Here is a 23131-nt window from a genome sequence, read left to right on the forward strand (position 1 = left end):
AATTGAGTATGTAAAGGATATTTAGGTTGCTGAAGATGAAATAAAGGAAGAAAAAGTTGAGTTTCTTACCCCTTTACCTCTACACACACTCCTCCCACTAAAATCCCAGGAATAGCTTTTGCTTATTTTTGGTCTTTTAAAATTGGATAGTCAGTTTTGTGATTTATTGCTAGCATGTTTTTAATGTGTCCAAAGCAAAACAATATGTAATAACTAAACAAATCCGTTTCTCTTATTTGTTTTTTTTCCTTTTGTTTTATTTTACTAGACTAACGAAAATGACCTAAGGAAGTTTTTTGCCCAGTATGGGTGTGTAAAAGAAGTGAAGATAGTTAATGACAGAGCTGGAGTATCAAAGGGGTTAGTATAGTAGCAATATGGAAATTGAGAACGCAACAGTAAGTGGAAAAGTAGAATAAAACTTGCTTATGACTTTTTCATGGTTACTAATGTTGCTATCACAGGACTGTGACTCTCCCAACAATTTCAGTTAATATATGTGTTTCTTAATTTTAACAGTGTCCGAAATGGCTTCATTCATAGATTAGTGATTAGCATTACCATTCGTTCCCTCTCAGCACTTCAACTTCATTATAATACAGGGTATCATTGGCAAGAATGTATAATAGTATGAATGAGATCTTAATTTCCACTCTAGTTGTTTATGCCATATGAAAGGGTAGAAGTGGAATAAAGGTCTTTAAAAGACTTGGAGTAAGCCTGGAAAAAGATCCCTAAAGCTCAGGATCGATATAAGTATGCCTTCTGAAAACACTATAACATACCTGGTTTAAAGAAAGGCAGGATGTGGGGTGAAAATGTTGGGGCAGTGGCACAATATGCAATGTGATGGTGTTTAGACAGCAGGGGTATGCTGTCACGACTATAAAATGGTTTTTGTGCCAGGTGCTGCGGTGCAGCACAGAAATAGGGGAGTTCACAGGTGATTTAAAACTCTACACTTCCTGAGTGGTGAGTTGTGTGCTGCAGCTTTGTATTGCAGCACTGGCTCTAGCCCTATGATTAGATCATTGTTTTCCTTTGTGCTACTGCTTCCTGTAGTACTGAACATCATCACATGTGGTGTTCAGCATGACTGGGCCAGCAGTAATGTCAGCCATACAGTAAGCACAGATAAATATAGGTAATAGTGTTTTCCTGCAAATTTGCCTCATATCACGTTGTTACAGCATCACTTTCCATTTGGTCCTCTGAGTAACATTGTAGTTTGATGGTATCTTTCCAAAACTACAGTTATCAATTTTAAAATGGAAAGAGTTTAACAGACTTAAATTTTATAAACGTACATTTTAAATTAAATCAAAAGTTAAAATGTTATGCAAGAGTAAATCTTACATATCAGACTGCTTACTTATTTGATATATAAGTAGCTAAGGACAATTTATGCCATAGTTCCTTGTTTGAGTACCTGCAAGCTAGCTTCTTGAAGGACAAGATTTAATCAGACCAGTGTGAATTAGAATACATTTGCTGTTAAATGCAATGATATATTTAAAATCACATTTTCATTAGGGGTGCAAAGATTTTTTGAGCAATACTGATGGGCAATTATTAATGAGCCTTATTAGTTGATACCAGTCTGATTGTCGATATGCAAGCCTGGCAGCTTGGAGAGCAGCATCTGGCTGATAAGTCTGTGGGGGGAAGGAACCAGGGGGAAGGTAAGGGGCTTGGGAGGGGCAGATCAAGGTCTCTGTGGTGAGGGAGGGAATGGGTGGGACAAGGGCAGAGGCTGCCCAGCTGGGGAGGGGCAGGGTGTGAGATGCAGCTGCAAGTGGCTTGTCTGGAGGACACAAGAAGGAAAGCGGGGGAGGCATGGGGGGCATGTGCCCTCCAGATCTGTGTGCAGGGTGAGGGCAAGCTGCCAATGCAGGCTGGGGCCAAGGGTAGTGCTGGACTCTTCCCAGTGAGGGGTTGAGCTGGGGCTGTGCTTGGGGAAGGCAGCAGCAGCACTGGGAGGGAGGCTGTGGGGGAGCTATGGTGAATTTTGGGGTGGTGGTAGCCCACCCTGTACCCCCCCTTCCAGCACCACCACCGCCCATCTTGAGTGCAGCCCAGGCCCTGCTCCCCACTGGGAAGATGCTGGAGCATCCCCAGCCCCGAGCACACAGTGGCAGCTGGTCCTTACCGTGTATACAGATCCAGGGGGCACATGCCCCCCATTCCTCCACCAGAGGTGCATGGAGCTTCAGGAGCCAACCCTGCCCCCTCCCCGTACTTCCCAGACGAGCAACTTGCTGCTTTGTTTCCTGCCCCACCCTCCCTCAGCTGGGAAGTGCCTGCACCAGCCCCACTCCCTCCCTCCTTTTAGGGGGGCTTTAATCTGCCTCACCCACACCCCTTCCACACCACAGACTTACATGCCCGACTGTTCTCCAAGCTGCTGGGCTGTACTCCTGGCTGCGTGCATGCTGCAGCTGCACCCATTTATCAGCAACATCAGCCAAAAATGGCCGATTTGCCGATTAATGTCAATTTTTGTTTTATTAGCACCGATACAATATGGACTGATTATTGCAGGGCACTTTGGGGTGCCTGTGCCTTTTAAGAGCAGAAGCAGTTTAGCAAAGGAGCCTGGAAGGCTACCTGGAGCCCCACAACTGCAAGTTGCCTGAGTAACAGGCTAACAAGGTAATTAGCCGGCACCTGCAGGTGGGCAGCTGACTGGTAGGAGTCAGAGCCCAGGGTGCACATAAGCGCAGGGCTGAGGCTGAGCTCTTAGCTGATACTTATCTGAGTGTGAGGCTTACTCTCTCTTTGGCAACTGCCAGGAGAAGGAGCTCCTGCACAAGAGAGCAGTTCCATGCATCTGGCTGCCTGCTTTGCTACCTCCAACTGCAGTAAGATTCTAGGGGCTCACAATGTGCCCAGAGGTAAAAGGGGCTGGTATTCTAAGTGGGGGGGAGTTGGCCCTCTTAATGGGGTAGAGTGCTGCCTTTATTATTAATGTTATATTGTAGCCCAGGGGCTTAGGTTTGTGTTTATTGTTTGCAATGATGGACTCGGAAGAGGCTAATAGGGAAGGAGGAGTCTTCATTGCGGGCACACAATTGTGTTGAGCCCCAGCACCAGAGGGGTGCAGTCTCAGGGGATGCGGAGAACCCACTTCCAGGGGGGTGCAAGCTGCAAGGGTCAGCGGCCCAGTAATAAAAAGTTTGTGGGCTAGTGCCTCAAAGCCAGGCCCAACATGGTAGGTCTAGACTAGAAGGACTAGCCATATCAAAGGTGCGGAGTCCGAGTAGGCCAAGGACCCAACAGAGCATAATAACAATGTAACATCCGCGAGGCATGGAGCGTGGTAAAAGGGTGGTTGGAGCCACACAATTGGCTCATAAGGCCTGAGGTGTCTCATGCAGCACTGTACTGAAGAGAGGCCTGGCAAAGGACCTACAGATCGGAGAGCTTGAGTAAGGTTCAGTGAACCAAGACTAAACAAAGGCTCATGGGCAGCCTCCCAAGTTATTTTTCCATCAAAGTTGTGGCAGGAAAGATAAGAGGGTGCCCTTGGGGTAGAGCTTGTACTATCACAGAGCTGCCAGGGCATTACGGCTGCCTCGGGGATCTCGCTCTGCAAAACTGACCTATTAGTGCACCTCTAACTTTTATATTAGGGAAAAATACATTTTCTTATGCATTTCCTTCCTATATAATGCAGCACATTGAACTACCTTTAAAAGATGCATGAAATCATATGAATTACCCATAACAATATGAATTTTCAAGATTAGAACATGGTTTGTCCTAGCTGTACAAATAGAGGTCTTCCTGGTTTAATTTTTTTAACTAGTTGGTGTTGCCTTTAAAGAGAGGTTCTAAAAGGCTTAGTTCTTCTCTGCATAGGAAAGATTTTTTCAGTATAACTTAGGATATAAATGTAAATAATACAAAGGGTCATACTGGTGTGCTGTATTACAGTATAATTATTCTGGTAAGCTTTTCGATTTTGTCTGTGTCACTTGAGAGAGGGTTTATACTACACCGAAAAAACACTCTAACACTAAAATAAAATTGTCCAAGTGTGGGTGTTGGTAGTTTATAGCGGCTAATACTTTTCCAGGTAGAAAAGTGCTTAAGTTGGACCAAGCTGCACTTACCTGTATCTGAAAGAACTTTTGTTAATTGATTTCCTTGCTAGTTGTTATTCATGTTGTAAATTACAAGAAAAATTGACACGTCAGTTAAAAAGTATATTTTTATTACTAGGAACCAGTGGAAGAGGGAATGGGAGTGGAGGGAAAGGAGAGACAGGTAATAATGAGCTTAGGTGCAGGAGGAGAATGGGTTACCTGAACAAAGATCTTTGGACAAGGACTGGGGAGACTGTGTGCATATATGTGAGAAGTAAGTGGAAGGCTGAAACTGTAAGGTTGGATCATGAGGCTAGAGAAGGTAACAGAGATTGAGAGCTAGTGAAGAAGAGGATATTGGTCAAATGCTGAGACCAGAGGGAGAATCCAGGACTGTCTGGGCAAGGAGATTAGTATAAGAAGTCTGAGCAGTGGGGACTAACTTGCGTAAGGAAGGAAAATGGATTTCAGTAAGGAGGCAGGAGTCCATAAAGAGGACTTTGACAGCAGTTGGCAGGTTAGGATGGAGCAGAATGTCATGCTTTGGGTGGAAATTTGCCCACTAGCCAAACTTCTCCTAAGCTGAAATGGAACCTCAGGGCATTTGTACATATGCACACACTGCAGTGGCAGACGCTTTGAAAAGCGCCCAGTGCTGTGCCACATGCAGTTTGTATAAATAGTTTGTATAAATAGCAAAATGCATGTCAGCACTGGGAAAGTGGCACACTTTTGAACTAAAACACATCAGAGGTGCTTTAGTTTAAAAGCTTGCTGCCACCTTTTTCTTCATGCTGATGCACATTTCACTGTTTATACAGCTGCACACGGTGGATCTCCGGTGCATCGCGGAACAGAAATGTATGTGTATAAATGCCCTCGGTTTCCTGAAATTACACAGATATTTGTGAAATCCATTTGCACGTTGTCCCATAAACTTTTAGTGCTGGTCCATAGAGAAGGATTGATAATCTGCTACTGCCATCTGTTAAATTGTTAGGTGAAGTGGCAGAGTTCTTCATGCTAGCTCTTAAAGTTTATACCTGGCTGAGAAACATAAGTGTCAGTCTAATGCCACATAATGGAATTCTGTTTCTTCAGTTCGATTTTATAAAAACCTAGGAAACTACATATAAGAAACTATTTTAAAAGACGTTTATGTTGTAAAATCAGTAATCTAAGTTAGGAAATGCAAAAATTAATTGTCTTTTGTATAATCGCATACAGTTGTTTACTATACAACACCTGCCTCATTCAGTGTATAGGCCAGATTTGTTCTGGAAGTGAATCAGCATTATGCAGTACGTGAGGCTGTTTTCTGTAGGACCTTTCTTTCACTTCAGTTGGAAAGAGGAAGAAAAAAATGGTTCTAAGTTTAAGGCAGTTAAATGCTGCTTTGAAGTATAGGATTCTATCCTCATCTGTTACAGAATTTGTGCACTAGTCAAATCACTTAAATCAGACATTTCACATGGGGTCACTAGTTGTGTTCCTCATTTTCTGGGTAACTAAGAGAATACCTTGAGTTTATTATTTACAGAATGAGGATAATACCCCACCATTACCTCAGAACTGTTATGAAACACTGAGGTTCTGTAGATGATGATGCCATACCAAAGGCCACAAATACATTAATTACATCTTCAGAATAAATTTTGAATAGTGTGAAGTAAAAAGACCTATGGCTTCACATTGAATAATGAGGATAAAACAAAATATTGAGTAGTTGCTCAGTAAGTGAGTACTGTTCATTTTGTGTATATAACAAGGTGCCATTTTATGGAAAAAATACATGATCATGTAAGTAAAGATTATTTTTTAATGTAAATACGTGAAAGAACTGACTTAATGTGGAACAGGGGAACCTTAATCTTGTCCTTTTTTGACTTCTCATGATCCTGATTTTTGCCTTCGTAATATTCTTTTAATGTAGTTTGTTCATACTATATAAAAATAGACTAAGAGCATAATTTACGTATTTTTTACTAGGTATGGTTTCATCACTTTTGAAACGCAAGAAGATGCACAAAAAATTTTACAAGAGGTAAGATTTATTCATCATTATATTTATTCTTCAGGTAAATTTCATTTGGAAGGGTGTTGCATATATCCAAATAGTAATAGATGTCTGGCACTTCTGTGTTTCTCTGGTATGAGTTGACATTGAAACCCAGAGAGACATTGGACTACATGACCCTGATTTTGTTGCAGCAACATTTTTTTTTTTCCCCTCTTGGTCCCACACAAAGTTAAAATGAGATCTCATGAATATAAGATAGTTGGTACTGGAAGTCTTGGGGGCAGAATGAGTCGTGTGAACTGGATGCTTCCAAGTTAAATATTTTTGGCTTTGGTAGGGATGGCTATTTCAGTTTCTTCCATGCAAGCCAGTCACTTAAATATGAAATCTGTTGTTGATTCAGTTAATGGAGTGCTAATGACTATCCTCTTCTTCCTGTCCAGCCTGTCTTAATTTTCATTCTTGCTTCTGTGGTGCCAGTTATAATGGCATGTTTTTAAATGTATTGTCAGTATATACTTCCTTGGACCTCTCCTCAAACATGTAGAGCTGGAATGGCTGCACAACTTGAACATTTTGAAGTCTGTTCCTCTTGACTTGTTTATAAATGTAAGCTCAGTGTATAATAAAAGTAATTGAAATAGTCCAAAATATGTACCGGCTTTTTATATTAACTGGAGACCAGTCAGCAAGGACAGTTGATTGAAATTTTTCCCATATTTTCTTTTATTTCTGACTTGACTTTCTTGAAAGTTAGATTCACAGACAAGATGCATTGTGAATGTCTGTTATTTTTCTTTGTTTTATTTTAGGCTGAAAAACTTAATTATAAGGATAAGAAACTGAATATTGGTCCAGCAATAAGAAAACAACAAGTAGGGATTCCTCGTATGTATTTTTGCTATATTCTTCAATTTGTGTGATGGCAAATATTCTTTTAGGCAAAAGTTCAGTTTGTCTTATGCTGTTCTATTTAGATTATGTGGTATCCTCAAAATATTTAATGTGCACAGCAGATGGAAGCATGGATATACTAACAATAGGAAAAGAACCAGGTTTCTTCATCCTCTTTTTTTTTTGCGAGCTACCCTTTCTGGCCTAAATAATCAGTTCCCTGTTAGACTATCTTTTTAAGGTAGTTGCTTCTTTTAGCAGCAAAATGAGCACGGTCTTAAGGATGGTTAAAGTCTCTAGTGATATAGCCTACTCTCTGGGACAGACATCTTTAGGTAAAAGGTGGTTGTCATACACATTTTTCCTGATTCCAGACAAGCTCCCATACAATATTAAAGGATGCAAACTCAGAAGTTATACCTGTCACTAGTAATATCTAACATTGGGAAATAATCCCTAGTAAGGGCAGGTTGCCTGATCATGCTTCTTCACAGTCAGAACATTGTCTATTGAGTAGTATGTTTGTTTGTTTTTTAATGTATGGTTGAAAGGCATACACCAGTTTGCGTCATACCTCTAGCTTTCCCTGTCTCATCTACTCCCTCCGTAGTACCTGATGCATGATTATTCCTGCTTGCTGGGCATTGGATATCATATGCATATTTCATCCACTTCTGCACAAACCCTTATATTCACCTCTGTGTTCTAGTTAGCAGTGGCTAGAGAAGCTGTTCCGCAGATGTGGCTATAACACTGACCCCATGACAAAGGCAACAGCATCCCTCTAGTTGACACCTACATCCCCAGCTTGAACGCCTTGGACATATTGTTATCAGGAGGGTTTAGAGATCATTAAATAATAACCACCTCATGGTAACCACAGTAGATGACACTGTCCTGGCCTACGGACAGCCTCCAACCTCAAATGGTATCCCTCCAGCAACTGGTTACACAACTCCTAGTCTCACCCATCTTGAAATGGACCTAAATGCCAGCTGTACCTCTTTGTCAATGCAAACCACATCATCACTGGACCAAATGACATGCATTATAACATCCAAGGTTCATTTACCTTCTGTTCTACCCATATCAGATATGCCATCACTTACCTTTTTGCCCAAATTAAGATTGAAGGTGGGGAGGTGGCAGGGTGGTTCCTGATGGATACAGGGACAGACATTACAATCTTTCAATGGGACCCGCCCCCCCCCCCCCCGAATGGATGCCCCGTAGTATTAAAAGGGGTAAGGGTGGAGCAATTGAAGGATGAGAAATTAAAGGTATGGTAAAGTTGGGAAGGCAGGCGGTCCCAACAATATTGACTGCTACTTGGCACCCAATATGGATTTTAGAAACCAACATCCTGAATCACTGTGTTATAGATGGGCCCCGCCAGAGAGTGATGGCCCTAGAAAAGGAGTTTCCCATGCCTACAGACGGGCCATGGGTCTGCTCAGAGTGGGATGTGGGGAATACTAAAGTTGAAATACAAGTTGAATTAGAAAAGGGAGCAAAGCCATGTTTTGTGCGTCCCTATCCCTTGATATCCGAGGCTGAAAAAGGGGTGAGTGAAACGGTGCAGGGACTTTTGCAGGCCAGATTGGTGGAGCCCACCATTTCTCAGTGGAATTCCCCTTTATGGCCTATGTGAAAGGCTAGTGGGAAGTGGAGAATGGTGATAGATTATCAGGAAATGACTAAAAGGACAAGAAAATTAGGCCCAGTAGTTAGCACCCTTCCCAAGATGTGGGAGCCCAAAAGACAGGAGCTTCCCATTTTACTGTAACTGAAGAGCCCTTTTCTCCCCAGCACCACCTAGGGTGATGAGGAACAGTGGTAGTAAGTGGATGGAGAATAGGTTTAGGTTAGAGATCAGAAGGCAATATTTTAGTTAGGGTGGCCAAAATCTGGAACCAACTTCCCAGGGAAGTGGTCCTTGCCCCAACCTTGGGCAAATTCAAGAGGATGATCACCTGTCCTGGGGTCTTGTGAACCTAGCATTCATTCCTGTGTGGCAGGGGGTCAGGCTAGATGATCTGTTCAGGTCCCTCCTGACCCGAGCTACTATGAAACTTGCTTACAATGTCCCTCTGCCATTTATATTAGATAGATGAGGCAATCCCTATGTGACAAAATAAATAGACACTGATCTGACATCAAGTCCAGAAATACACAAAACCTTTGGCACAGCACTTCAACCTCCCTGGACGTGTTCTTGAACAAAATACTTGTTCTTAAACAACAGAACTTTAAAAACCAACTTGAATGCAAAATTGCAGAAAAAAATCATCTGCAGGTGTTATATATGGTCTAACAGGGACAAAAAATTAGTATCTTATTACCTATATTAGTTTTATGACCCCTGTGTCCCTAGGGGACAATTGCTTTGTTTTTTTCTTCAGTTCCCCTTGTCTCTCTCAGCACTGCCCTCTCTCTGCTTCCTTCTCTCTTTCCCTCTTTTTGTCTTTAGATCACTTTTTCTAATAAGCTGCTTTCTGCATGTCCTTTCATAGCATCTGACAAATTGAGCTGTTTGTTCATGACAGCTTATGCATCTTTGATTCAGTTAGTCTGTAAGGTGCAACTCTACTCTGTCTTATACCATGTAGTTCCAACTAACCTCAGAAACACTATACCTGGATCACTTCCCTGGACCACACTACCTCTCTCTTCAGCCTTATATCTCAGCAGCAAGGAAGGACCCTATGCACAATAGTCTTTAAACTGGTGTGTAGACAGAGTCTGCTCAGAGTCCAGGTTATTCAACTGCAATTGATGAAAAACTTCTTAACCTGCTGCTCACAAACAGGGAAGAATTGGTGGGGAATGCAGTAGTGGATGACAACTTGGGCAGCAGTGCGTAGGTGGAGGGAGAAAATATTATTTTGAGGGACCGAGTATACGTGTATACATGTGCAAACACACACACCCAGGGGCATGGGAGGGCCTCCTGCTGCTGTACACACCCTGGAGGAGACCCAGGGGGGGCTCCATGTGCCCCCCAGATTTATGCAGGGGCAGAGGTGGGCTGCTGCTGTGGGCTTCGCTCTGTGCCCTGCTGCTGTTGCCTCAAGAGCTGCGTGACACCATGTGTCTACCACCACCAGCTAAGCTGCATCCCCTGCCTGCCTGCCTGCTTGCCCAGTGGTGGCAGGCACATGGTGTCACAGCAGGGCACAGAGCCTAGCCTGCAGCTGCAGCTTGCCTCCACCCCAAGCACAAATCTGGGAGGCATGTGACCTGCATGCCTCCCCCAAGGTGCGTGCAGTTTCATAGTTTCTAGGGTTGGAAGGGACCTGAGCAGATCATCGAGTCTGACCCCCTGCCATGGCAGGAAAGAGTACTGGGGTCAAACGACCCCAGCAAGGTATACATCTAGCCTCCTCTTAAAGACCCCCAGGGTAGGAGCCAGCACCACTTCTCTTGGAAGTTGGTTCCGGATCCTAGCCACCCTGACAGGGAAGTAGCGCCTCCTGATATCTAGCCTAAATCTACCCTCTGCCAGCTTGTAACCGTTATTCCTGGTCACTCCTGATAGTACTTGGGGGAACAGGGACTTCCCAGTGCCTGCTGGTCCCCTCTGACTAGTTTGTAACAGGCCACTAGATCCCCCCTCAGCCTTCTTGTGCAGGCTGAACAGGTTCAGGTCCCATAGCCTCTCCTCATAGGGCCTGCCCTGCTGTCCCCTAATCATGCAAGTGGCCCTCCTCTGGACCCTCTCCATGTTATCCACATCCCTCTTGAAGTACGGTGCCCAGAACTGGATGCACTACTCCAGCTGCTGCCTGACCCGTGCCACATAGAAGGGGAGTATCACCTCCTTGGACCTGCTTGAGATGTATCTGTGGATGCATGACAAGGTGCGGTCAGCCTTCCTGACTGCATCCCCACACTGCCAGCCCATGTTCATCTTGGACTCAGTGATGACTCCAAGATCCTTTTCTGCCTCTGTACTGACAAGAAGGGAGTTCCCCAACCTGTAGGTATGGTGCCTGTTGTTCCTCCCCAGGTGCATGTCTTTGCACTTGACGGTGTTGAATCCCATCCTATTCTCATCCGCCCATCCCTGTAACCTGTCTAGGTCCGCTTGCAGCCTATTTCTCCCTTCTAGCGTTGCGGGACCCCCCTGCTTGCATGCCCCTGGGTGAGCTGCCTGGACTCTGACAGTCCCATGCCATGCTTCGGGGCCCCGTTCACCCCTGCCCCTGCCTCTGCCCCATTTCCTCCCTCACTGTGAGGGCCTCAACCTGCACCCCTTCCTCAACTTGTTTCCCATGGTGGGCAGTGCTTAGGATTACTATATTTTCAGTTCCAAAAAAAGATGACACCTGTCACATGTTGGCAGGGGGGAGTGCGGGAAGGTGACTGTGGTGGGCCAGTGATATGGCAGTGCCCTGCCCCTGCTCATTCTATTGTCCCTTACTCTCAAGACACAGCACCTCCCCCTTCCCCCAAGCCCTACTGTTGTCCCTTACTCCCAACCCACAGACCCCCAGCCCTGCCAGTGCCCCTTATTCCTAAACTGCCGTCCCCTGCCCCCCTGGGCCCTGCTGGTTCCTCTCACTCCTAACCTGTGACCTCCCCAGCCCTGCTGGTGCCCCTTACTCCTGACCCGCAGTCCCCTGCTCCCTCCCTGAGTCCTGCTGGAGGGGCCCCAGCTGCCCCTGTCCCAGCTATGCTAGAAAGCAATGGCTCAGAGCAAGTCCAGTCCCAGTATGGGCTGGAGGGAAAAGGAGGGGAGGCTTGTGATGCCCTCTACCCTGGGCTGGGGCTGCCACACCACCCCACGAGGCCTGGCCAGAACCCACCACCCTCACCCCACCCTGCAGTGTCTCCTGGCCACTCTGCCCCTGCAGGCACTGGTCCCTGTCCTGCCAGCCCAGCCATGCCCTTCAAAGGCCTCCCCACATCCTTTCCTTGCAGGAGGGGCAGGCCATCCCTCCAGCCCCCCTGTCCTGCCCTGCCCTACTGCAGCCCTAGCCCCCCAACCCAGAATTACCTACCTGCAGTTCCTTTGGTGAGTGCGGACACACTTACCTGCCTGCAGCTCCCTGCCTACAGTCCCCCCTCACCCTGCTCCCACCAGTGGAACAAAGCAAAAACCCGGACATTTGCCCAGTCTGGAAAACCCACCCTGACAGAGATAGGAAGACTCAAAAACAGAACATGTCCAGGAAAACCCGGGTGTATGATAAATCTCAGTGCTCCACAAGCTGCTGGACTGCGATCCTGGCTGTTTGCAGGGCAGGCTGCTGCTGGGTGGCTGTGTCTGTGCGCATCCCCTGCTGCAGCCACTCAAAGCCTGCACCTGGACTGCCCTGTGTTCTTCTGTGCTGCCACCACTGTCTTATGTCTGGGGGGGGTTAACCCCAGCCTTCTGCTGCCTATGCAGCAGTGACCACTGATTGAATTCAGGATCCTGAGGAAAGCAAGGATGGAGAGCAGCAGAGTAAGGACCCTGGACTTCAGAAAAGCAGACTTCAACTAACTCACTTAGAGAACTGATGGGCAGGATCCCCTGGGAAGTCGGACTGAGGGGGAGAAGAGTCAAGGAGATCTGGCTGTATTTTAAAGAAGCCTTACTGAGAGTGGTGGACAGGTTGTACTCAAACTGGTGAGATGTGAGCAGTGAGGTACCCCAGGGCTTGGTCCTCAGGTCTGCACTATTTAACATCTTCATCAGTGGCTTGGACGAGGGGCTGGAAAGCACACTGTCCAAGTTTGCTGATGACACTAAGATGTGGGGCGAGGTGGACACACTTGAAGGGAGAGAGAGGCTGCAAACAGATTTAGACAGATGACAAAAGTGGGCAGATGAGAATAGGATGGGGTTCAACGTGGGCAAATACAGGGTGCAACACCTCGGGAGAAGGAATCCACAGCATACATACAGGCTGGGGAGTTCCTGCCTTGAAAGCACAGAGGCAGAAAGGGATTTTGGAGTCATAATTGACTCCAAGATGAACATGAGCCACCAATGCCAGAGCGCAGCCAGCAAGGCCAGCCATACCTTGTCATGCATCCAAAGGTGCATCTCAACCTGGTCCAGAGAGGTGATACTCCCCCTCTATGCGACTTTGGTCAGGCCGCAGTTGGAGTACTGCATCCAGTACTGGGCACTGCACTTCAAAAGGGATGTGGCCAGCCTGGAGAGGGTTCAGGAGAGGGCCACCCGTTTGGTGAGAGGGCAGCAGCATAGGCCCTATGAGGAGAGACTGAGGGACCTGAACCAGCTCAGCCTCAGCAAGAGGAGGCTGGGGGGGGACCTGGTGGCTGCCTACAAACTCATCAGGGGAGATCAACAGCAAATAGGTACAGCCCTTTTCTCCCCAGCACCACCTGGGGTGACAAGAAACAATGGTAATAAGCTGATGGAGAATAGGTTTAGGTTAGAGATTAGAAGGCAGTATTTTACAGTTAGGGTGGCCAAAATCTGGAACCAACTTCCCAGGGAAGTAGTCCTTGCCCCTACCTCGGCCAAATTCAAGAGGAGGTTGGATGATCACCCGTCTGGACTTTTGTGAACCCAGCATTTATTCCTGCCTGTGGCAGGGGGTCAAGCTAGATGATCTGTTCAGGTCCTGCCTGACCCTAGCTACTGTGAAACTGAAACCGAGTGGAGGAACTGGTGTGTAGGAAAACTAGTAAGTATGGCAGAAGAGCAGCTTGGCTTAGAGGGAACTTGTCAGTAAACTAAATCACAAAGAAGAAGTGGAAACTTGAACAAATAACTAGCATTGCTCTGGTATGCAGAGATGAATTCAGGAAAGCCAGAGCACAATTGGAGTTGCAGCCAGCAATAGATGTAAAGGGTAACAAGAAGGGTTTCTACAAGTATGTTGGTAGGAAGAGGAGAATCAGGGAAGCGTGGGTCCCTTACTGAATGGAGGAGGCAATCTTGTGACAGAGAATGCAGAAAAGGCTGGAGCGCTCAGTGCCATTTTTGCTCAGTCTTCACCAGCAAGGTCAACTCCCAGACTACTGCACTGGGCAGCACAGTTTGGGGAGGAGGTAAGCAGCCTTTAGTGCTAAAAGAACAGGTTAGGGACTACTTACAAAAGCTGGATGTGTACAAGTCCATGTGGCTGGATGAAATGCACCCTAAGGTGCTGAGGGAATTGGCTGATGTGATTACAGAATCATGGGCCATCAACTTTGAAAACTCATCGTGATCAGGATTGGTCCTGGATGATTGGAAAAGGACAAACATAGTGTCCATCTTTAAGAAGGGGAAGAAGGAAGATCCAGGAAACTACAAACTTGTCAGCCTCACCTCACTCCCTGGAAAAAAAGCATGGAGCAGGTCCTCAAGAAATTCATTTCTAAGCACTTGGAGGAGGAGAAGGTCATTAGGAACAGTCAGCATAGATTCACCAAGGGCAAGTAATGCCTGACCAACCCGCTGGCCTCTGTGATGAGGTGACTGGATCTGTGGGTGCAGGGAAACCGGTGAATGTGGTGTACCTTGATTTTAGCAAGGTTTTTGATATGGTCTTCCACAGCATTCTCACAGGCAAGCTAAGGAAGTATGGGCTGGATGAATGGGTTGTAAGGTGGATAAAAAAACTGGCTGGACCGTCAGGCTCAGAGAGTAGTAATCAGTGGCTTGATGTCTAGTTGGCAGTTGGTATCAAGCCAACCCCAGGGTCAGTCCTGGGGTCAGTTTTGTTCAATGTCTTCATTAGTGACCTGGAAGATGCCTCTACACAAACGCTAGTAGTATGGGAAACAAGCAGGAGGAACTTACCCTCCTGCTATCTGACACCAACCCAGACGTAGTGGGGCTTACTGAAACGTGGTGGGACCCTGTGCATGACTGGGCGGTGAATGTCAAGGGCTATAGGCTGTACAGGAGGGATAGGACAGGGAGGAAAGGTGGGGGCGTGGTGCTCTACATTAAGGAGGAATACACATCCTTGACGATTAGCAAAGAGTCAGAGGAGGGGCATTCTGAAGTGCTCTGGGTTAGAATACAAGGCAGAGACTTAATGGTGGGGGTCTACTACAGACCTCCCAACCAAGGGGAAGAACTAGACCAGGAATTCTTAAGTCAACTCACTTAGGTAGGTCAAAGGGCGTGGTCATCATGGAGGACCTGAACTTTTCAGATATCTGTTGGGAAGAGCAGTCAGCCAGGTCTGACCACTCACGTAGGTTCCTAGCCAGAATGCAGGATGTCCATCTAACCCAAGAGGTGCACAGCCCCAGGGGAGATGCCTTGTTGGACCTGGTGCTGGCCACGGGCGACGACCTGGTGAGGGGGCTGTGGGTGCTTGACCACCTGGGCGACAATGATCATCACCTGCTGGAATTCACCATCCAGCGCAAGGTCGCAAAGGCCTACAGCAAGGCAGCAGCCCTAGATTTCAGGAGGGTAGACTTCAGTGAGCTAAGGAGAATAGTTGGGGAAGCACTGAGGTCCCGGAGGGGAGGGGAGCCAGGTGTCCAAGAAGAGTGGTAGCTCCTTAAGGAGACAGTCCTCCAAGCCCAAAGGGAGGTAATCCCAACACAGATCAAAGGGAGCAGGAGGGTGCAAAAGCCCCCATGGCTCACCAAAATCATCCGGGAATGTCTCCTATCTAAAAGAGAGGCATACACCCAATGGAAGGGAGGGGCCATCACCAGGGAGGATTATACTGGAGTTGCTCAGGGATGCAGGGGGGCAGTCAGGCCAAGGCGGAGGTGAAACGGGGACTAGCTTCCTGGATCAAGGACAACAAGAAATCCTTTTTTAAATACATAGGGGGCAAAAAGAAGATTCCAGATAATGTGGGGCCCCTGCAGGACACACAAGGAAATTTGGTCATTACACCAGATGACAAAGCTGACATATTTAACAATTTCTTTGCCTCCATTTTCCTGAGCAGGAAATTGCTATGAAACTGGGGGACTGTGGTGTAGACACCCACACAGTCAAATGGGTCGCCAACTGGCTGGAGGGCCACACCCAGAGAGTGGTGGTGGATGGGTCATTTTCGAGCTGGAGGGACGTGGGCAGTGGGGTTCTGCAGGGTTCGGTCCTCGGGCCCACACTGTTCAACATCTTTATCAGTGACTGGGACAAGGGGGTAAATAGCACCCTGTTCAAATTTGCTGATGACACTAAGATGTGGGCACGCTAGAAGGGAGGATTTCATAGATTTCATAGACATTAGGGCTGGAAGGGACCTCGGGAGATCATCCAGTCCAGCCCCCTGCCCAAAGGGCAGGAAGTCAGCTGGGGTCATAGGATCCCAGCAAGATAAGCATCCAATTTACTCTTGAAGGTGTTCAATGTAGGTGCTTGAACCACCTCCGCTGGCAGACTGTTCCAGACCTTGGGGGCTCAGACAGTAAAGAAATTCTTCCTTATGTCCAGCCTGAAACGGTCTTGCAGGAATAGGCTGCAATCAGACCTAGACAGGTTACAGGGGCGGGCAGATGAGAATAGGATGGGATTCAACACCGACAAGTGCAAGGTGATGCACTTGGGGAGGAACAACCAGCACCCATACCTTCTCGTCAGTACAGAGGCAGAAAAGGATCTTGGAGTGATCATTGATGCCAAGATGAACATGGGCAGGCAGTATGGGGATGCAGTCAGGAAAGCCAACCGCACCTTGTCATGCATCCACAGATGCATCTCAAGCAGGTCCAAGGAGGTGATCCTCCCCCTCCATGCGGCACTGGTCAGGCAGCAGCTGGAGTAGTGCATCCAGTTCTGGGTGCCGTGCTTCAAGAGGGATGTGGACAACATGGAGAGGGTCCAAAGGAGGGCCACTCGCATGATCGGGGGCAGCAGGACAGGCCCTATAGGAGAGGCTATGGGACCTGAACGTGTTCAGCTTCCACAAGAGAAGGCTGAGGGGGATCTAGGGCCTATTACAAACTAGTCAGGGGGGACCAGCGGGCATTGGGGGAGTCCCTGTTCCCCCGTGCACTACCAGGAATGACCAGGAATAATGGTCACAAGCTGGCAGAGGGTAGATTTAGGCTAGATATCAGGAGGCGCTACTTCCCTGTCAGGGCGGCTAGGATCTGGAACCAATTTCCAAGAGAAGTGGTGCTGGCTCCTACCCTGAGGGTCTTTAAGAGGAGGCTAGATGAACACCTTGCTGGGGTCGTTTGACCCCAGTACTCTTTCCTGCCATGGCAGGGGGTCAGACTCGATGATCTGCTCAGGTCCCTTCCAACCCTAGAAACTATGAAACTACGACATAGAGTGCACCCTCAGCAAGTTTTCAGATGATACCAAGCTGGGGGGAGTAGTAGATATGCTGGAGGGTAGAGCTAGGATTCAGAGTGACCTAGACGTTTTGGAGGATTGGGCCAAAAGAAATTTCATGAGGTTCAGCAAGGACAAGTGCAAAGTCCTGCACTTAGGATAGAACAATCCCATGTATCAGTACAGGCTGGGGCTGACTGCCTGGGCAGCAGCCCTGCAGAGAAGGACCTGGGGATTACAGTGGACAATAAGCTGAATACAAGCCTACTATGTGCCCTTGTTGCCAAGAAGATTAATGGCATACTGGGCTGCTTTCGTAGGTGTGTTGCCAGTAGGTCAAGGGAAGTGATTATTCCCCTCGGTTCAGCACTGGTGAGGCCTCATCTGAAGTTCTGTGTTCAGTTTTGGGCCTCCCACTACAGAAATGCTATGGATAAATTGGAGAGTTCAGCAGAGAGCAACAACAGTGGTGAGGGGGTTGTGGGGCATGATTTATGAGGAAAGGCTGAGGGAACTGGGCTTATTTAGTCTAGAGAAGAGAAGACTAAGAGGGATTTAATAGCAGGCTTCAGCTATCTGAAGTGGGATTCGAAAGAGGATGGAGCTGTTTTAGTGGTGGAGATGACAGAACAAGCAGCAGTGGTCTCAAGTTGTAGCAAGGAAAGTTTAGGTTGGATATTAGGAAGAATTTTCTCACTAGGTGGGTAATATAACACTGGAACAGGTTACCCAGAGAGGTGGCAGAAGCTCCATCCTGGGATGTTTTCTAAATCTGGCTAGACAGCTTTGGTTGGGAAGATCTTGTTGGGAGTGGGTTTTCTTTGAGTAAGGGGTTGGATTAGGTGACCTCCTGAGGGCTCCTAACCATAATTTTCTATGATTCTATCGCACGGGGCTCGCATGCAGCTCCAGGGACTCGTACGCCACTGGGGAGAAGCCCCACGTGATGGAGCTGGTGGCCCGGCCCCACTCCCTGCCGCCACATGCAGTTCTTGGGACTCCACCAGAAGTGAGAGGGAGCCCTGCTTCCTGCTTGCAGGCAGAGTCCAGGGAGGTTCACATGGCAATAGAGAGCAGGGTCAGGCTATGGCTCAGCACAACAGCTCCCTACACTGCCCAGATGAAATGGTTGGACTCTCAGCTGTGGCAGGCCCAATGGATTTCCAGAGCTGTTCCTGCCCCATGCTGCAGGGAACAGCTGTACCAGTTCCAGCAAGTTTCAGGAACTGCACGTGGTGGCAAGGACTGGTGCTAAGTCAGCCTGTCTATATCACATGGGGTTCATATGCAGCTCTGGAGACTTGTGCGCCACCAGGGGGAAGACCTACTTGATACCTCCAGCTAGCTGGAGGCAGCCGCAACAGCATGCAGACTCCCTCCTTCCCTGGTTGCCTCCCTGCTAGTGACGGAAGAGAGGGGAGAGGAGAGGAGAGGAGCAGAGCTGAAAACAGAAATCTGCATGCTACTAATGCTGTCCCTGCCACAGCTGAGCTGCCTGCACAGTGGCTCTTCACATCTGCTAGCTGTAGCAGTGTGATACTCGATTCTAAGACAAGGCTTTGCTTTCCCTGTGACGAATGGAGGAAAAGCCTTATCTTGGAATTGAGTAAATATAGTAGCAAAGAGATTTTCTATTTAAAATGTTCTTAGTTTAAAACAAATTATACACTTTATAAGTGTTTATTCCCCTACATACAATTTTTATACTCTGTATTTTAAACACTTATAAAATACTTAACTTTTATGTCTTTACTTCCTTTATATTAAGAATTGCATATCTTTGTTCAGTTTTAATTTCTACATGCTGATGGTTTAACATTTGATACTATCATTGTTTGTTTTAGGATCTAGTATTATGCCAGCAGCTGGAACAATGTACTTGACTACTTCAACTGGATATCCTTATACTTATCACAATGGAGTGGCTTACTTTCACACTCCTGAAGTTGCTTCTGTTCCACAACCATGGTCTGTAAGTAACTTATTTTCACACATCTGAAAGATTATGAGTACTGCATGTATCTTGTAGCTAAATAGTACTCAACACCTGACCTGGCTTATGATGGCATGTCATCTGGCCTGCTGGGCTCTCCTTGGATCCAAAAATTTGGTGGTGGGGAAAGACTGGCAGCATTAATTGCCACTCCACTGCTGCCAAATTTGCAGACCCATAGTGAGCCCAGCAGGCTGGATAGGATGGCTCTGCATGCTAGATTGGACATGTGGGGCTTGGGTGGCACAGGGTCAAGCTGAGCCAAGGCAGCTTGGGGCCAATTATGGAGGACCAAGCTGATCTGGGCATGCGGGGGCCAGACCGAGGTGGCACAGGGACAGACCAACCTTGTGCACCAATCCTGTGAGAGATCTGGTCTGTGTACTGGCCCCACACCATTCATTTGGCCCATGAAGCCAAAATGTTCAGCACTACTGTTATAATTGCATAGCTGGACAGAGTGTGGATTATGGTATGTTTCTTTTTGCTTCTTCCTTGTATTCTTCATTTTTTTCTATTTTTTCCTCTCTTATTGTACAAAATAGTTAAAACTCTAAGGAGCATTAAATATAACTCTGAGATTTATTGCCTCTACGTCGTGTTTGATGACTGCATGATATAGTGCAACGAACATGGAGGAGCTCTTTCTGGTGTATTTAGAAGAATTTGTGATTAACATTATAATTACAGGTTTCATTGCGTATATAAAATGAAACAGGCTACAGTGTTAGAAATGTTTTACTTTTGTTTTGATTGGGTGATTAACTTTTCACTTCCTTTGTCTTCACCTATATCTTTCATATAAAATAAACAGGAAAAATACATAATTGTAGAATTGTTATGAAGAGTGTTAACTATCAGTAAGAGTAAAGTATTGGAAATTAAGACTACCAAGTTATAATGGATAACCAGAGGTTATCTGGTCAGAAGTTGGTCTTTGGTACTGTTTTGTGAATAAACCACAGTTTGTTGTGATGGTTTTTCACAGGTGTTTACCTATTTACCTGGGGTTGAACTCTTCTAAACATACTTCTTTATTTCTTTTGTAGGATAGGAGGAGTATTTTTAATTGTCTTTCCCAGAACTACTGCCTCTTCGGGCTTTTGGCAGTGGTTTTTGTGTAATAGCCTGATTTTCAGCATCTAGAGGTCACACAAGGTACTATTTCTGCCTGAAGGAAACCCAGGGTGTTTATACATGTGTGCTGGGAGTGGGGCAGGCAGAGGGCTTTTAATTAGAGTGGCTCTGGGAGCCACTCTAATTATACACCTGGAGTGTCTTGTGTATTAGTGTCATTGTGGTGAAAAATAGTGGCCCCACTGTCATTTTTCAGCGCAGGGTCACTGATATACACGATACTGGAATCTGCTGGAGCATGGTAATTACTGCGCTCCAGTAGACTTGATTAAAGGAGTCTACTCCAAAGCTATAGAATTACAGCACGTCAGAGCAGCCTCGCTGTTCATGTATAGGCCCCCCCATATTCCTGAGACTTGCTTCACCTGTCAGCCATTCAAGCTGAGAGCCAGAAAAGACAGGAAGAACAGGCTTTGGCTCATTTGTGGTTCCTCCTTTGATGCATTTCTGATAGTCAGGTTGAGAGCCCTACTGTATACATTCCTTCTGAAAGCTCTAATTACTACAAAATGAGTCAGGACTGGGATGCACTTGTCTTGGTAGTCCTCAGGTGGCTGAAAAAGTTTTGCTATTAGGATCTTCTGTTACTCTTGATGTGAGATCTCACTCAGGAAGCTTCCATTATTTCTGGATATCTTAACCCAGGAAGGAGGGAAAATTCTTTATACATGTTTTCATTCCCTCCATTTTACAGCCTGGAGACTGCATGACTCACAGGTGGAATAAGAATGCTTAGCCATGGTCAAGAGAGACTCTTTTTTGCATAGGAAGAACTCAACTAGACATATTTACATGGCAAAATAGCGACAGTATCACCGTAAGGACTGACCCAAATTTCCTGCCAAAAGCTGTCAAATGTTTTGTTTGGGGACAGAAAGTTAACTTGTTGGGGTGTATCCTGAAGTCTTATTCCTCATGAACAGAGATTTCACTGCACTTGCTTGATATTAAAAGGACTCTGTCTGATTGCCTTCACAGGGCAAGCTGTTGAGAAACACTGTTGCTTTTTGTATCTGTTGTCAGAGATCTAAAGATGCAGCGATATCAGCTCAGAGGTTATCAAACTGAATTTTGTATAAAACTGTGCCACAAGACTACCAAAGTGCATCCACCATCAGTAATATGGACGCAGTCATTCTATTTTTATAGCATCCTTATGTAATGTCCCTATAAGTGTTATCTGCACGGTAGCTCCATTCATATTTTCACTAAACATTATACCATTGCATAAGCCTCCATGGAAGATGCCACTCTTGGCAGAACAGTCCTGTGTTGCTGTTTACCTATAACAGTGATGCTCAACCATAGCTAGGGACCTACCTAAACTGCAGCAAGACAAAGGGATTTCTGTAGGCCGCTTGCAGCATATGAAGCTAGTTTTGCAGTCTTTTTGTAGTGAGCCCCTTCCCCTTGCCACTGGTTGGCTGAGAAGTCCCAGCTGCCCTGTCCCTCATTGCTGATTGGCTGAGAGGCAAAAACCACGGCATAATTAAATAGCAAAGTCCATAGAATTATCAAATACACTAGCCAATTACCTGTCAAGAATGACTGGGGCTGGAGGGGTGGGGCTGGGATGGAGTGCTGCCACCTAACACCACATGCTGCCACTGGTCTGCCTCTTGCAGGAAGCGGGGTGAGGGAGCTGAGGCCGATGCTGCTGGCCTTGACTCTCCAACCCCTGTCCAGTCCTTGGCACCACTTGCAGGGAGCAGGGTGGGGGAGCCAAGGCCAGTGCTGTTGGCCTTGGCTCCCCCACCCTCTGTCCAGTCCTCAACATGGCTTCGGAATCATGGCAGCACTCCCCCATGCTTAGAGCACTCTGGCTGTTTCTGTCAGCCAATCAGAGTGCAAATAAAGCATTACAGACAGACAGACAGACAGACTTCAGGCTTTTATAATATTAGAATTACTGCATTGTTATAAAAGATTAAATTTAAATCTAAAATGAAATATATTATAAATTTATACACAATATGAATTGTAGCTGATATAATTTATTATTAGCATTCTACAAAAAGTTTAGTAATACTAAATAATGCTATCCTTAACAGAAACAATTGATGTTAGTTGTTAAATGCTAGCATGCAGCCTCTACTAGCAGTTGCAGCTGACATCCTCTGTCCTTGTAATCCATACTCTGAGATCCCATGTTCTGTATCCATTGAATTTGTTGGAATAGTTAGACGGTGTTCCAGAGACATGGAAACTGATTGGAAATAGATTGCCAAAACACAGTCATAGTCAAAAGCAACTGGCACTCTTTTTGACAAAGTTTGTGTAAGCAACACATTCCTTGTCATGCTGTTTCTGCCATCCAGGGATTGATTTCAGTAGCTGAGGGTCAAAACTCAGAGAAGGCACCTGAGTGGGGTAAAAAATATGAACAGCACAGAAAAAGGAGTCAGCCGGTTGTTTAAACCATGGTGGTAGTAACTGATTGTACTTGTACTGATTCAGCTTTGCAGCTACTGCCTTGGACAGTTCTTCTCTCCACTGGTTTTCACTGACAGTTTGAAAGTTGTTGTGATGCCATGTCTTTGACTCACCTTACCAAATACATCAGTTTCTTGTGTGCTTGGTGGAAAAAAGTTTGCTGACTTTCAAACCACATTAGAAGCTCCATGAACTGGATCGCATTTGCAGCCACAAACTTAACTTGATCCTCTGTGTTGCCCTGTCTTAAGAAATTGCATAGTTTAAGCATATACTGTGTGCCAGGTGTGATTTCAAGCTCCTTGCACACAAATTGCTGGTAGTACTTCATTTTCTCTGCGTGGTAATGAACTGAGTTGCTA

The 23131-nt window shown here is 46.3% G+C and overlaps 1 protein-coding gene across 1 annotated transcript in view; it reads left to right on the top strand.

The window, feature by feature from the left end:
• BOLL (boule RNA binding protein) overlaps nucleotides 1-23131 on the top strand; it is a 97259-nt gene that overhangs the window by 30243 nt on the left and 43885 nt on the right. Inside the window, exons 4-7 of the mRNA XM_090045174.1 lie at nucleotides 269-360; nucleotides 6078-6132; nucleotides 6921-6996; nucleotides 19051-19178. Of these exons, the coding sequence (XP_089901300.1) occupies nucleotides 269-360; nucleotides 6078-6132; nucleotides 6921-6996; nucleotides 19051-19178 (351 nt within the window). The remainder of the gene's footprint in view (nucleotides 1-268; nucleotides 361-6077; nucleotides 6133-6920; nucleotides 6997-19050; nucleotides 19179-23131) is intronic.

This window comes from Crocodylus siamensis, chromosome 4 (assembly GCF_052110815.1).
Source record: "Crocodylus siamensis isolate JL-2025a chromosome 4, ASM5211081v1, whole genome shotgun sequence".
In the NCBI taxonomy this organism is placed as follows: domain Eukaryota; kingdom Metazoa; phylum Chordata; order Crocodylia; family Crocodylidae; genus Crocodylus; species Crocodylus siamensis.